A 14,220-nucleotide genomic window follows, 5' to 3' on the forward strand; every position below is an offset into this window, starting at 1 on the left:
GACGTCGAACGTGAGCACGTGCCTCCGCCGCTCTTCCACCCTATCAACGCAGCGAAAAGATTATTCTTTCTTCTTCGACCACGAGCCATGAGGAGATGCATGATGAAGCTCTTATGCCTTTACCTTGCTTGAATTGATTGCTCTTACGTCTCATCACAAGCGAAGGACTTGAGACTTAGACTCAGATGTATATCTCAGGACACGTTTTCAATTGATCCTCTTCGTGTTGCTCTTCAGGCAAAATATACCCGCGTTGTTAAGTTCGATGTTAATTGACTCTCTTCAGCCAAAGCAAGCCGATGCCCCACCCATGCCATCCACAGCATAAACTTGCGCTTGTATGGCGCCTAAATGTGGGGAGATTGATTGCTTGAAGTACTGGCAACAATCCTCCGAATCGAGTCGTTTGGCCCTTGCCGCGACAAAGTCTTTATATCATACCTGTCGAGACGAACAGGAACTGGCTATCACTTCGTCCGCTACCTGCGGATCTTGGGGTTATGGCTTCATGCAAAGTCCTCGGCTTTGGCTTGTCTTGGCTGCTATTTCCCCTATAGCAGATAGAGGGGAGATTCTTTGGTGCCCGGAATGTCCCATACCGACGAGACTAGATGGCAATTCCGGTTGCTATATATTTCTAGGATCAACGAAAGCTGATCGTCCCGGAGTGTTAGACCGAAGGCACACCGCTCGCACATCTTCCGCTTGTGGACCAACCCTCCAAGTTCCCTTTTATGATTGTGAGAGACTCGTGTGAAATGTTGGCCAAACTTCTTTCTCTCATGCAATTCAAATATCTGCCATGTTGTTGTATGTCGTTGGGTAACCAGACATTGTTGATTCGCGACTTGATTATGAAGCCATATGGTTATATATCCTCAACGATACCAGGGAATACTAAGTGCTACTACTTCGAGATCTAGATGTCGATTTGTTCTAGCCTCGCCCTCTGGCAAGCATCGGCGTAACATTCAGTCTGCTCCAGAATCCCTCCACCTTGAGTGCGGTCCCGAGGATCTTCTGTACTATGCGCAGCTATCACATGTCTCGTTCCATAAGCTTCATCTGCTGCTTAATTGTTCTCCTCTTGGCTTATGTTTCGGCTGAGCCTCAAGTATTCCATCCGGCGTCACGCTCCTCCCTAGCCACGAGTCTGAAGCCATTTACCATCAACCAGGTGAAGAACACCAAATGGAGACCACGGGCCATTTCTACCACGGAGGTCTATGCTGCGAGTTTTCTAAAACACAACAGATCGATGCCCGAACCTCTCCAGAGTGCTTGGAACAGATTGCAGTCACGTGAGGAGCCCGGCCTTGCGACTCGAGACAATGGACAAACCATAACAACAAGTGATGGGCTGTAAGTATTCACCTCACTTACGTGTCACTACTGTCAATAATGTTCGACGACAGATTCCTTTTTCCGCTTCGGATTGGGAGCCCGCAACAAATGCTGAATCTGATCTTTGATACCGGATCTGGAGATTTTTGGGTCTGGTCTTGGTTGATGCCCGACACTCAGACATCCGGTAGGAATTATTACAACGGTAGTAACTCTTCGACCGCAACTCGATGGCAAGGCCAATCATTTGGCGTTGACTACTCGGCCGGCTCTCTTCACGGACTTGTATGGCAAGATGCTGTTTGGGTCGACAATATTGGCGTTGGCGGAAATCCAATCGAATGTGCTCAAGACGTTGCTCCATTCTTCTTAAATCTAGAAGGCGCAGATGGAGTCTTGGGATTGAGTAATGCCTTCAATGACTCTGAAAGTCCCGCGCCTCAGCAGACCTGGCTGACGTGGGTTTTGCCCAGGCTTCCAGGTGAGCACCGGCGCGTATTCTGTTCTGTGCATAATTAATAAATATAGCATCTGTGTTCACTGTTGCTTTGTCTCCAAAATCGATGGGAACCATTGACTTCGGCTTCATCGACTCGTCAAAATACATTGGGACCATTGCGTACACACCTGTGACGATCATTCCTGGTACTACAGGTGGCTTCTGGGCTTTCAATTGGACAGGCTTCGCTATTGGTGACCAGAAGTTCAACTATACCAATATCCAAGTGATGGTGGACACAGGAGGCAACATCTCACAGCTACCGCAATCGATATTGAAGAAGTTCTTTGCGCAAGTGAAAGGTGCCTATCAACAGTCGGACGGAGGCTGGAACTTTCCATGCGCCTCGGCCGTACCAAATCTTACTTTTGGAGTTGGAAATTCTCGGATTGTGATCTCAGGGAAGAACTTCATCTTCAATCCACTGGCGGACGGGATCAATTGCTACAGTGCTGTTCAGGGAACAAGTGATGGTTCATACGTCTATATGAACGTGCCATTCCTTGAGTCGATATTTGTGGTGCACGACTATGGTGCGATGCGTATGGGATTCGCCAACAGAACCTGGACGTGATGATGATGGCCAGCAAAAGTAACACCAGCACATTATGTTACAAGTCTCTTGTACACAAGTGCACCCATAGATCTGTACAGGCCTTAGAAAGCATGGCTGATGGGTATCAAAAGATCGTTCCAGCATGTATAAAAGTAAGGTTACATAAGTCAACATGCACAGTAAGTGCGTTACGCTCTTCGTGACGGCAGTGATCGAAAATGAGAATAGCTTTGAGCTGGCATCGAGAGCGTCCTTGTGTTACAGTCTCCAATAATTTCCGTCGGGTATGGCAAGGCGACAACAATCACTGTGCTTGCGTTGCTCAAGCTGACTGGCACGACTTCTGTCATACGTCTGGAAAGTAGCGTAGTGTGTCAATTCAGCATTTTCATTCATAGCCATTGGACATGGCCGTGGAGAGCGCTTAGAAAATTTGAAAGTGTGACTACACAATCTTTTGTCATACTCGCATCCGGAAATGAAATATCAAGAAAAGTAGATTTTCTAGGCCAAGAAGAGCGGAACACTCTCAAAATTACAGACAGAAGCAAGGTGAACAGATGTGCAGAGCTTTGAGAATGATGCTTAGCAAGCTTCTCCTGAAGACATAGTACCAGCTTCTGGCGAACTATTCCCTGAAGAAGATCTGTGGTCTATCTTTATAGGGTCTTTGATGTCCTGTGCTGCCATTTTTTGTCACCCTATGAGCGGGGCAGTACAAGATGCATGCAATGCGACGAGATCCCTGAGTCCTGGTCGGTCAGAAGCAGGAATATTCTCGTTGAACCAGTGTCGTAGTCAATACTTTCAATATACATAAATCCGCAGGCTTCTGAATTCGTGGCGTAAAGAAATGTCAGTCAGCAGGGCAAACTGAGAATCCCTCGAATGTCCATAGCCAAAGTGAGACTTTCAGGGGTGCAGAAGACAAAGAAACATGCATCAACTTCGGAGTGTGGGGAAGATTAGAGGTGGGGCGATCTCGGAAGCTAATGCAGACCCCTGTCACTCTCAACAACGAGCAAAAGCTTCATAATAAAAATCGTTTCTGACTCACCGTGGTCAGCTTTCTCACCCCATTCCCGGCCGACTATACTGTCAATTACTTCAATTTTCCTCCTCGAACATCTTAAACCTTATTCCATCATTTTCCCTCTATTTTGAGGTTTAACCATCAAGATGGGGTCTGCAATTCCCCCAAATCCAAGTCGCATTGCGATACTAGGAAAAGAGGTCAAGCTCAACTTCTTCACATTGTTCTTTGCTAAGTTTGCTTTCCTGAAGATCTCCAAAGGCCGACAAAACTTATTGTATACATCATGTCTATTGGCATTCACTGACAGGAATTGCAGAATATCATTGTCGACTTTGATCTATGGCGGAACTTCGTTGCCGATGACCTGCTTTCCAACATCCCTTCCTCGACATATGTCCTCATTACCGATACGAACCTCTACCCCCTTTACGTGCCCACGTTCGAACAATCCTTCAATGCACTTGCTTCTAAGTTAGCTACGAAGCCTCGCCTGCTCACCTATACCATACCTCCAGGCGAGAGCTCCAAAGGGAGAGAAACAAAAGCAGAAATTGAAGACTGGATGCTCTCAAAACAATGTACGCGAGACACTGTAATCGTGGCATGCGGCGGTGGAGTCATTGGGGATATGATTGGTTACGTTGCTGCCACTTTCATGAGAGGCGTGCGCTTCGTTCAAGTACCTACTACACTCTTGGCCGCGTGTGACAGCTCAATAGGCGGGAAGACAGCGATTGACACCCCCTTGGGAAAGAATCTCATTGGTGCTTTTTGGCAGCCGGAAAGAATCTATATTGACTTACGGTTCTTCGAGACCCTCCCAGTCCGCGAATTCATCAACGGGATGGCAGAAGTGGTCAAGACCGCAGCAATATGGGATGAGGAAGAGTTTGCTGCCTTGGAGGACAATGCAAGTCTGATTATGGCAACAATTCGAGCAAAGCCCAAGGATTCGTCCACCAGACTTGATCCAATCCGAGATATTCTGAAGAGAATCGTACTGGGATCCGCGAAAGTCAAGGCCCATGTTGTGTCAGCCGATGAAAGAGAAGGTGGCTTGAGGAACCTTCTCAATTTTGGACATTCAATAGGACACGCATATGAAGCTATTCTTACACCCCAGGTGTTACATGGCGAGGCTGTTGCTATTGGTATGGTCAAAGAAGCAGAATTAGCTCGCCACCTCGGTGTGCTAAAACCGGGTGCTGTAGCTCGTCTTGTCAAGTGCATATCTAGCTACGGTCTACCGACATCTCTGCAAGATAGAAATATCCAGAAGCTTACTGCAGGAAAGCTATGTCCCGTTGATACCCTGCTTGAAAAGATGGGCGTTGACAAGAAGAACGATGGCAAGAAGAAGAAGATTGTCCTCCTCTCTGCTATTGGCAAAACTTTCGAGCCCAAGGCCAGCGTTGTCGAAGATCGCGCTATTAGAGTTGTGCTTTCTGACTCCATCATTGTCTCCCCTGGAGTACCAAAGAGTCTGAAGGTGGAGGTAGCCCCGCCTGGGTCTAAGAGTGTATCAAACCGGGCCTTGGTTTTAGCTGCGCTTGGAACAGGACCGTGCCGCATCAAGAACTTGCTTCACTCGGATGACACCGAATTCATGCTTACCGCTATTGGGAAGCTTGGGGGTGCAACTTATAGTTGGGAAGATGCTGGAGAGGTTCTGGTCGTTCAAGGTAAGGGAGGCGACCTGAGAGCTAGTCCTTCTGAGCTCTACATCGGCAACGCGGGGACAGCATCGAGATTCTTGACTACGGTCGTCTCTTTGTGCAAACCTTCCTCGGTTTCGTCGACCATCCTCACTGGAAATGCTCGCATGAAAGTTAGACCCATCGGCCCTCTGGTCGACTCTCTACGAGCGAACGGAGTTGCCATCAAGTATCTCGAGAAGGAACACAGTCTTCCCCTTGATGTTCCCGCTTCTGGTGGCTTTATAGGAGGTGAGATCAAGTTGGCTGCGACAGTCTCTTCTCAGTATGTGTCGTCACTTCTGATGTGTGCACCGTATGCCAAGAGACCAGTCACACTCCGCCTAGTGGGAGGTAAGCCGATATCACAACCCTACATCGATATGACTACTGCCATGATGGCTTCGTTTGGTATTCAAGTCGTGCGCTCAGAGACAGAAGAACACACCTATCACATCCCACAAGGCATTTACCAAAATCCACCTGAGTATACTGTGGAGAGCGATGCAAGTTCTGCAACTTATCCTCTTGCTGTCGCAGCTATCTCTGGCACAACTTGCACGATTCCAAATATTGGTTCCAAATCATTGCAAGGAGATGCACGCTTTGCTATTGAAGTGCTTCGTCCCATGGGTTGCACAGTGGTTCAAAGTGATTACTCTACCACTGTGACGGGGCCTGCACCTGGGCAACTGAAGGCAATTGAAGAGGTCGACATGGAGCCAATGACTGATGCTTTCCTGACCGCATCTGTTCTTGCTGCTGTAGCTAAAGGAACAACCAGAATTCGAGGCATCGCCAACCAAAGAGTCAAAGAATGTAATCGCATAGCTGCAATGAAGGATCAGCTTGCCAAATTCGGCGTCACTTGCAGGGAGCTTGAAGATGGAATTGAGATAGATGGTATACCCCACACTTCACTTTCGGATCCAGCAGATGGTGTCTACTGCTACGATGATCATCGTGTTGCCATGAGCTTCAGCGTTCTAGCCGTTGCAGCCTCCAAACCAGTCTTGATCACTGAACGAGAGTGTGTCGGAAAGACTTGGCCTGGATGGTGGGACATCTTGTCGTTATCCTTTAACATTAACTTGGCCGGCAAGGAGTCGACCTATCGCAAGCCACCAAGCACAACTGCTTTGTCGTCTAAGTCTATATTCATCATCGGAATGCGTGGCGCCGGCAAGACTACGGCTGGTGCCTGGGCTTCCAAAATCTTGAACAGACCACAAATAGATCTTGATGTTGAGCTGGAGCGCGTGGTTGGCATGACTATACCCCAGCTCATCAAAGCAAAAGGTTGGGAGGGATTCAGAGATGCCGAGTTAGCCCTTCTGAAGCAAGTGATCACCGAAAAGCCAAAAGGCTGGATTTTCGCCTGTGGCGGCGGTGTGGTAGAAATCGAGGAAGCACGCCGATTACTTTTCAACCACCACAAGAACGGTGGTATCGTGCTTCTTGTTCATCGAGATACGGAGCAGGTCATGGAATATCTGCAAATCGACAAGACTCGACCAGCCTATGTCGAGGACATGATGGGAGTGTATCTTCGCCGCAAGCCCTGGTTTCAAGAATGCAGCAACTTCCAATATCATAGCAAGAGTGGAGAAAGTGGTGCTTTATCTTTAGCTCGAGAAGACTTCGCTAGGTTCCTGTCACTTATCTCGGGAGATAGTGCTCATTTCGATGAGATTCGAGCAAAGAAGCACTCCTTTTTCGTCTCTCTGACAATGCCAAACATATCAGATGCTGCTGAGTTACTACCAATTGTCACTGTTGGTTCCGATGCAGTTGAAGTACGGGTAGACTTGCTTGAGGATCCCAATTCCGAAAATGGCATTCCTACTGTGGAATTCTTGAGTGTGCAAATTGCGCATCTGAGATCTATTGTAGCTTTGCCATTGATCTTCACAGTGCGTACAGTCAGTCAGGGTGGCCGCTTTCCAGATAATGCTCAAGAAGAAGCGCTGAAGCTTTACAAAGCTGCAGTGAGGATGGGTATGGAATACATCGATCTAGAAATTGCGTTCCCCGACGAGTTACTTCTGAGTGTCACGGAGGCAAAAGGATTCTCGAAAATCATTGCTTCGCACCACGATCCCCGCGGACAACTGTCGTGGAAAAATGGTGGCTGGGTTCAGTACTACAACAGAGCTCTCCAGTACGGAGATGTGATCAAACTTGTCGGCTCTGCAAAGAAAATGGAGGACAACTTCGACCTTGCGAAATTCAAATCGACCATGGTAGCAGCGCATGATGTCCCTATGATTGCAATCAACATGGGTACTCTCGGGAAGTTGAGCAGGATTCTCAATGGGTTTATGACTCCTGTCTCCCATCCAGCTTTGCCATTCAAAGCTGCTCCCGGTCAGCTTTCTGCGGCTGAAATTCGACAAGGTTTATCACTGCTGGGTGAGATTGAGCCCAAGTTATTCTACCTCTTCGGGAAGCCCATCTCAGCTTCAAGATCACCTGCCCTGCACAATACCTTGTTCGCCCAGAGCGGTCTTCCTCACGAATACTCTCGCTTTCAAACTGATGTTGCCACTGATGTGGTAGAAATCATTCGCTCTCCGGAGTTTGGTGGTGCTTCAGTCACAATCCCCCTAAAGCTCGACATAATTCCTCTTCTGGACGACATCACCGATGCAGCAAAATGCATCGGGGCCGTCAACACCATTGTTCCCGTTGTTGGTGAACCAGGTCGTCGCCCACGTCTCATCGGCGAAAACACGGATTGGCTCGGAATGACTCACTCTCTCAACTCCGCTGCCTACACAACCGTCTCTTCCGGATCTCCAGGAAGCGGCCTCGTCATCGGAGGCGGCGGTACAGCCAGAGCGGCAATCTATGCTTTACAATCTCTCGGCCATAGCCCAATTTACATCGTGTCTCGCACGCCATCAAAACTCAGCGTCATGATCGCGACCTTCCCCGCCGAATTCAACATCCTATCCTTGACGCAGGTAGAAGCTGCCGAGAAGATTGAAGATGTTCCACGTGTGGCTATCGGTACCATTCCAGCTGACAAGCCTATCGAGCAGAACATGCGAGAAGTTCTAGCTGCTCTACTGAGACATCCTAAAGCCGATACGAGCCAGCAGAGAACATTGCTGGAGATGGCTTACAAGCCGAGTCAAACAGCATTAATGCAAATGGCCAAGGACGCTGGCTGGGTGACTGTACCTGGTTTGGAGGTTCTTAGTGCTCAGGGTTGGTACCAGGTAAGCCTTTTCGCCACAATTGATTCTCCTAGTGACTAACCTGTCTAATAGTTCCAGAAGTGGACTCAGATCAAGCCGTTGTATAACGATGCCAGGGCTGCTGTAATGGGTGATGGTGTTTAGATGTCGTGGTATCCTTGGATAGATGGCGTTGGTTGTCTCAAGGGTCCCAAAATTCAACATATGATAAATGTGATAGATGGAAAAGCCATTGTTCACGCCACATGTCTGTAATCAAAAGCTGTCATGTACCAATTGACTACAACTGCCTGGAAAGACCTTTTCGCATGACTTGTGGATGTCTTGTTCTGATCTGATCGTCCGAGAAGATCTCGATGTAGAGAAACTTTCTAAATACTCGCCTCAATTCAGCAGATATGAACCAAAAGGAGAGATTTTTTAGACTTGCTGTTTTACTGCTATGAGCTTGAATAACATAAGGAGATAAAAAAGCTGCCTCATATTCATCGATGTGGAGGAAAACGAAAGGTGGGATAAGCTCAACAAATAGGCTTTGAGTTGTCGTAACAGATTAGCATACGTAACTCAAAGGTAATCTTACTCACTTGCTCCGAAACAGAAGTTCGCCTCAATACCCCGTATATCCCGAATCACGAGTCATCATCACATTTGATTATAAATATACTGTGGTGCAAAAACGATTTATTCGCTACTGCATCAATTCATTCTGTACAATCGGGATTGACCCCATCTTTCTCTATCTCACTATTTATAAGTAACCATCAATCAATCAATCGCTCATTCCATCATAAAATTCATTCATCATCATGACAATATACAGTACACAGCTGACACAAGCTGAGGAAAGAGAAGGAAAGAAAGAAAGAAAGAAAAGAAAAGAAGGAAAATGACCCAATCTAGTTTTTATCCCATGCTTTTTCCCAGACCTGCTGTTCCTCAGCAGGCGATTGTTGACACAAGAAGGTGGTAACAAAGCATAGATAGTACACGTGGTGACCGAATCCACAATTCCGTGCAAAGAAAACAAGAAGAAAGACAACAATTCATCAAATTAAATTAGGTCCCTCCAATGCAGCAAGAAGAATGACGCTCCACCGATGCTCCATGCTCCGCCCGAGGTAAGAAGACAGGGATGCCACAATTTATGCCCAAATTCAGAAAGCAACGGGACGTAGACGCAATGACGATGAAAAAAAAGAGTCGTGCGCATAATGATGTCTGAAATAATGTGGTTGTGCGGGTGTGTCTCTCCATCCCAGCATTCCACCGGGGAAATGTCGTGGTATGATGTCATCTTTGCAACCCCTCAGCGGCTCGTGCATCCATTGACGAATCATCACCACTGTCTTGTTTCCGCACCCTAAGGCCGAAAGCTGGGCCATGCACCACCAATGCGTCGTGAAGCAGCAGAACCCTTGTCGACGCTCATCATTCCCGTTATGGGCGACATTTGCTGCCGCTAGCAGCAAATGCCGGAAGACCCTGAAAATGTTGATGTTGGATGCGTGCAGCGTCTAAAGTGCTGCCATGCTGTGATTTTTTGACTTCGATTGAGAGTGGAGTGGTGGAGTGTTGATATGCGACAGTGGGGCCACGAATCGTGTCTCGACGCTTTCGAATGATGTGATGTGACATGCCCAAACCTGGGGTCTCCCAACTCGTCATGCTCGACACTCAAGTTGGCCCATGTCTTAGTCACGAGCACCACGTCGACGAGATTTAGAGAGATCGGCGTGTTCGGGATGCACGACTCTGAGATGTCGAGTCAAAGCATCGTTTCTCGAGAAGGACTTTTCTTCGGTGCAGATTGGACAGTGGACCTTTTGCTTGCGGGCATTGTGGATTGTATCCTCGTGTCGGGTGAGATCGTATGGACGGCTGACTATGAAAATGTTAGCATTTAGTTTCTCAATTACTTTCCTCTCGGATACTTACAAATTGTGTTGCAAGGCTTGTTCGTGCTTGGATTGATTCTTTCGCACTTGTGAGGCCCCGCCTGTGAATTTCGAGAAGTCATGCCAGCTTCGTCCGCATTTGAACCAGAAATCGAAGCCGAATTGCGATGACCTTCACGCTTATGCCGTTGAAGCTTTTGAGGAGATTCAAATCTCAAAGTACAACCGTGATATGTGCAGGAATATCCACCCGAATTTGCAGTTGCACCCTCGGGCTTCTTGATATCAGACTCGGGAGCATACTCGCTACTGCTTGACTCCATCGAGGTCAACGTCGCGGGAAACTCCTCAGTAACATTCGATAAGTTACTGGGCTGTTGTCGGGCTTGAGGAACGAAAGGATACTGTTGGGGTACCCTCACGCTGCCTGGCACTGACGGAGGAGCAAAATTGAAGCTACTTTGCTGAGGAACCGAGGAGTTTGAATATGCCGACGAGCTTTCCCGTCGTGAAGTTGCCATGCTGCCATAGCTACGCTGCGATGTGTTGTCATCGGACTCGGTTGTCTCGTGAGCCATTAGGTGTTGCTTCTGGTAGCTTGGGCGTTGGTTCTGTTGCGGCGGGAATAGAGGTGTTTTGGAATCCTCTTCGCTCTCGTGGTAGACCAAGTCCACATCCTTTGGCGAGATTGTCTTGGGGGTCGTGTGCTCAGGAGAAGTCCTTTCCAATTGTTGCTGAAGTGCACGAGCATCATTCTCCAACTTCTGCTGCTCGCGCATATGCGTCGCAGTCCCAAATCTCACATTCGGTGATTGATTGCCGAATGAATTGCCCGAAGGAGCGAGAGGTGACCCTTGGCGGAATGGTGATCGCTCTCGCGAGGGAATTGTCAAAGGGGTTTGCGTGTTCGCGCTCAAATGTTGGCTCGTCGCCGCTTGAAGTCTTTGTGAGAATACATCGTTCTGTGGCGAAACAGCAATGCTCGGGGTCGAGGTTGGAGCAGCAGAGGTGATCTGGAAACTCGGGTTATAGAGTTCGTCCGCATAAACGTCCGTCATTGTGCGGTCGAGTTTGGGAACAGAACTTCTGTAAACTTGATTTTGGCAATGAAGTAAGTATTCTGCTAGCCATGAATCGAAAATTGAAGTCTCACCATTCTTTTGCCTCTCCTCCTCGTATGACGGTGGCGTGGACGGTGAGTCATGACTTGCCACTGAAGTTATTGACGGCCCGACCGAATGGTTGAACTCAGGTGCAGGCATCAACTCCGCGTCGCCGTTCTGTTGTTTTGTCAATCCATCCTGACCCATTGTGTATGCCAGATTGGAGTTATGGTAAAAGTTCGAGTAGTGAGGTGTAATAAAATGCTCCTGCGATGGTGTATGTGCGGGAGTTAGAGGCTTCGACGAGTTATGGTGAAAATCATGAAAGTCATGATACAGATCGCCGACAACGTGCGGATTCGAAGTATTCGCAGTATATGGCGATGCTGGGCCCGCAGACCCCAGCGAAGACAGAGAAGACTCGCGATGATGTGCTCTCGTCGTCGATCGAGGGGTGAGTTGGCCGTTGTCGAGCCAGCTGTTGTGCGAGTGCTCAGACTGCATCAGCGATTGAGAAGGACTCGAGGTGTAGTGAGGGGGTTGGAAGTCGAACAATGGCTGATCTTGTCCGAAGGAGAAGAGATTGCTCGCCGTCGTGTACTGTGGTTGCGGGGTCGAGATGGGAGCGTGTGTTGTTGCCGTCGTCGACCAGAGTTGTTCTTGTGGTTGTTGAGGGATGGTGATGGTTTGAGAGTAGGGAAGTTGATGATGGAGTCGTTGACGAGAGTTGTTCGGTAGTGAAGCTAACATAGTGCGTAGTTGAGAGTCGAGTGGGGAGGGAAAGATCGCCACCCTTATGTAGGCGGAGAAAATCGAGGACTTAGAAAGCAGTGGAAGAGCGCAGTGGCTGAGAAAGTCTTTCGTAATCCGTGGTCATGTGCTACTATTATAATAATGCGGACAAGACCAGATCCCGTACTCGTACAGTACTTTCTGGTTACCTAAGTACGTATGCTGGGCAGATGTTGAGCCGTGTTTGTGGTGAACGAGTGTGTTGTTTGTTCGGATCCGTCGCTTGGTATTCGGAGTTTGAGTAGGAGTCGAGAACGCGAATCCTGCAGCGGCGATTAGATGTTGATATATCCTGAGGATTGCAAATTCCATTCCTTGCCAGGACGCAGCAGGAGCAGCGCCATGATTGCATAACAGTTCAGACATGCATTGCAGCGACCCGGTATTGTCCTTCCTTGTCTTGTCCTCAACACACCCAACGCACTTCACACAACTTTTTCGGTATCCCGGCAGCACTGACAGATCTGATGACGTAGGAAGAACCCCTGCGCGACACCACTCTGTGGAGGGGCTTTGTGGATCGGCCCCATTCTAGTTTAGACTGCGAACTTTTTATTCTTCTGGCGGGCCCCGCGAGACATTCAGGCCTTAGCGCCTCAGGCTGCCGCGGTGCACAGCCTCACACATCGGTTTTCTCCGGAGCATCTGTCAGAACTTTAAGCTGAAGGGTGGCTTGCCCGCCCAATGAGAATCTTTGACCGGCTGAATTTTCACTGGGGCGTTCCAAGAATAGCCAAGCAGCCTGCAAGCGAAGCGTGGAGAGAGTCAGTCGAGCAGTCTCGCCACCCAACGCAAGACCCTCCTTCTGCCCTACGAGCTGTTGACTATCTCCATCTCACCACCTAAGCGTACCGGCTTCCGTGCGAGAATATGCATAATTCAGCAAGAGATCGACATCGCGACGCATCAGCCTCGTTTGCGATAAGAAAGACACGATAACCTTGTTTGAGCTTGAGCAACAGCTTCGCGATTGTGGCTGGAGAGTGGAGTGGTCCAACATGCTGGTGGAGAGATACGGTAGATCTAGGTCGATGCGGAGAGACACCTCCTCGACAGACCAATGGCGAGATCACTTGACGGCAGCAGCATGGCCACCAGCGTTCCATTTACCACTTCTGGCCCATACTCGAGCAAACCAGGTCACTTCTTGCATGACCCAGAACGTTCGACTTGCGCCGACGGACAATGCAAAACCCGAAAAGTCCCCAAGCAGAATAGAGACTCTGTAACTGTACAGTCATCGATCATGAGGATGCGACGATTCGTTGGATCGAATAGGATGACTCCGCCAGAGCATTCTCGATCCTAGGTAGCTAAGTCCGCGTACGGGCGATAGGGATTCACGATTACGTGGTCCTCGGACCCGACGACGGCGAGGACTCGATACAGCAATTCCTTCGCATGCTGAATGAAATGAAATACTCGCAGCACCCCCATGCCCAACGAAGTGAAGGCCTTCTCAAGGCTTCAATCAATATCATGAGTGGTAAGTGACGAGGACTAAACTCACAATGAGTCTTCGCCTCCCCTCGGCATAAGATTAGTGATATTGCTCATGCCGGCTGGAATCACTTGGTTCGTTCTAGGTTCTTCCTGAATTAGCCATGCTAACCTTAGAAGTGACAACGCAGAGACTGAAGCAGCTCAAAGTACAGCGACTTACAGCTACTTTGGCTTGTTGGAGGCTCAAGCAGACCCTGCTGGGCTGAAGTCGAGACATTCTGATGCTGGCACAAGCGCACGCTTTCCCACGCTTCCCCACAGATGCAGGGACGAGTTCTTGCAGATCGCTCTGAGATCGTGCTCGGATGGGGGCTGAGCGTGCAGGGCGGGTGACCCCGACCAGCCGCTTGGGAGCGCTTGCGATTGCCCAAAGGGGTAGCGAAGAAGAAGGTGAAGAAAAAGCGTCAAGCCACACTTGCCAGGTCACTGGGACGCGGCGTCTGAGAAGATGGTGGACGCCGTTTTTCCCTTTTTGCATTACCGAACATTGCTTCTTGTACAGTAATACAACTGTAGATAACAGAAGCGGGTAACGGGTATGTACAGTGCAGTACTGCTGAAAGTGTTTTGTGGGGGGGGGGGGGGGGGGGGG

General features: G+C 48.9%; 4 protein-coding genes across 4 annotated transcripts; 2 read left to right on the top strand and 2 right to left on the bottom strand.

Moving 5' to 3' along the window:
• Positions 1-1,256: 1,256 nt before the first annotated feature.
• Positions 1,257-2,428, top strand: LY89DRAFT_776784 (acid protease; the record flags this gene model as incomplete). Its single annotated transcript, XM_018222077.1, has 3 exons — positions 1,257-1,362; positions 1,416-1,825; positions 1,873-2,428. Coding segments are annotated over 3 exons (1,061 nt in total), but the record flags the coding sequence as incomplete, so codon positions are not given.
• A 1,034-nt stretch (positions 2,429-3,462) lies between these two features.
• On the top strand, positions 3,463-8,791 carry LY89DRAFT_605552 (Shikimate dehydrogenase). The gene is made up of 2 exons (XM_018210398.1): positions 3,463-3,632; positions 3,752-8,791. Exons 1-2 carry the CDS (start codon positions 3,579-3,581, stop codon positions 8,390-8,392), a joined length of 4,695 nt encoding a protein of 1,564 aa, XP_018077309.1. The 5' UTR covers positions 3,463-3,578; the 3' UTR covers positions 8,393-8,791.
• Positions 8,792-10,026: 1,235 nt separating this feature from the next.
• LY89DRAFT_574248 (uncharacterized protein) lies at positions 10,027-11,540 on the bottom strand (the record flags this gene model as incomplete). The annotated part of the gene is made up of 2 exons (XM_018208731.1): positions 10,027-10,217; positions 10,271-11,540. 2 exons carry the CDS (start codon positions 11,538-11,540, stop codon positions 10,027-10,029), a joined length of 1,461 nt encoding a protein of 486 aa, XP_018077310.1.
• A 1,654-nt stretch (positions 11,541-13,194) lies between these two features.
• Positions 13,195-14,106, bottom strand: LY89DRAFT_663444 (uncharacterized protein; the record flags this gene model as incomplete). Its single annotated transcript, XM_018212704.1, has 4 exons — positions 13,195-13,348; positions 13,453-13,590; positions 13,636-13,718; positions 13,789-14,106. The coding sequence occupies 4 exons, from the start codon at positions 14,104-14,106 to the stop codon at positions 13,195-13,197; spliced, it is 693 nt and encodes a 230-aa protein (XP_018077311.1).
• Between the last annotated feature and the right edge of the window lie 114 nt (positions 14,107-14,220).

The sequence above is a fragment of the Mollisia scopiformis genome (genome assembly GCF_001500285.1).
Source record: "Mollisia scopiformis unplaced genomic scaffold LY89scaffold_2, whole genome shotgun sequence".
NCBI lineage: Eukaryota > Fungi > Ascomycota > Leotiomycetes > Helotiales > Mollisiaceae > Mollisia > Mollisia scopiformis.

Excerpts from the sequence above, each read along its gene's own strand:
- LY89DRAFT_605552 (XM_018210398.1), top strand. The coding sequence starts at position 3,579 with ATGGGGTCTGCAATTCCCCCAAATCCAAGTCGCATTGCGATACTAGGA. Across the intron at positions 3,633-3,751 it reads TTGCGATACTAGGAAAAGAG|AATATCATTGTCGACTTTGA; the intron begins GTCAAGCTCAAC and ends CAGGAATTGCAG.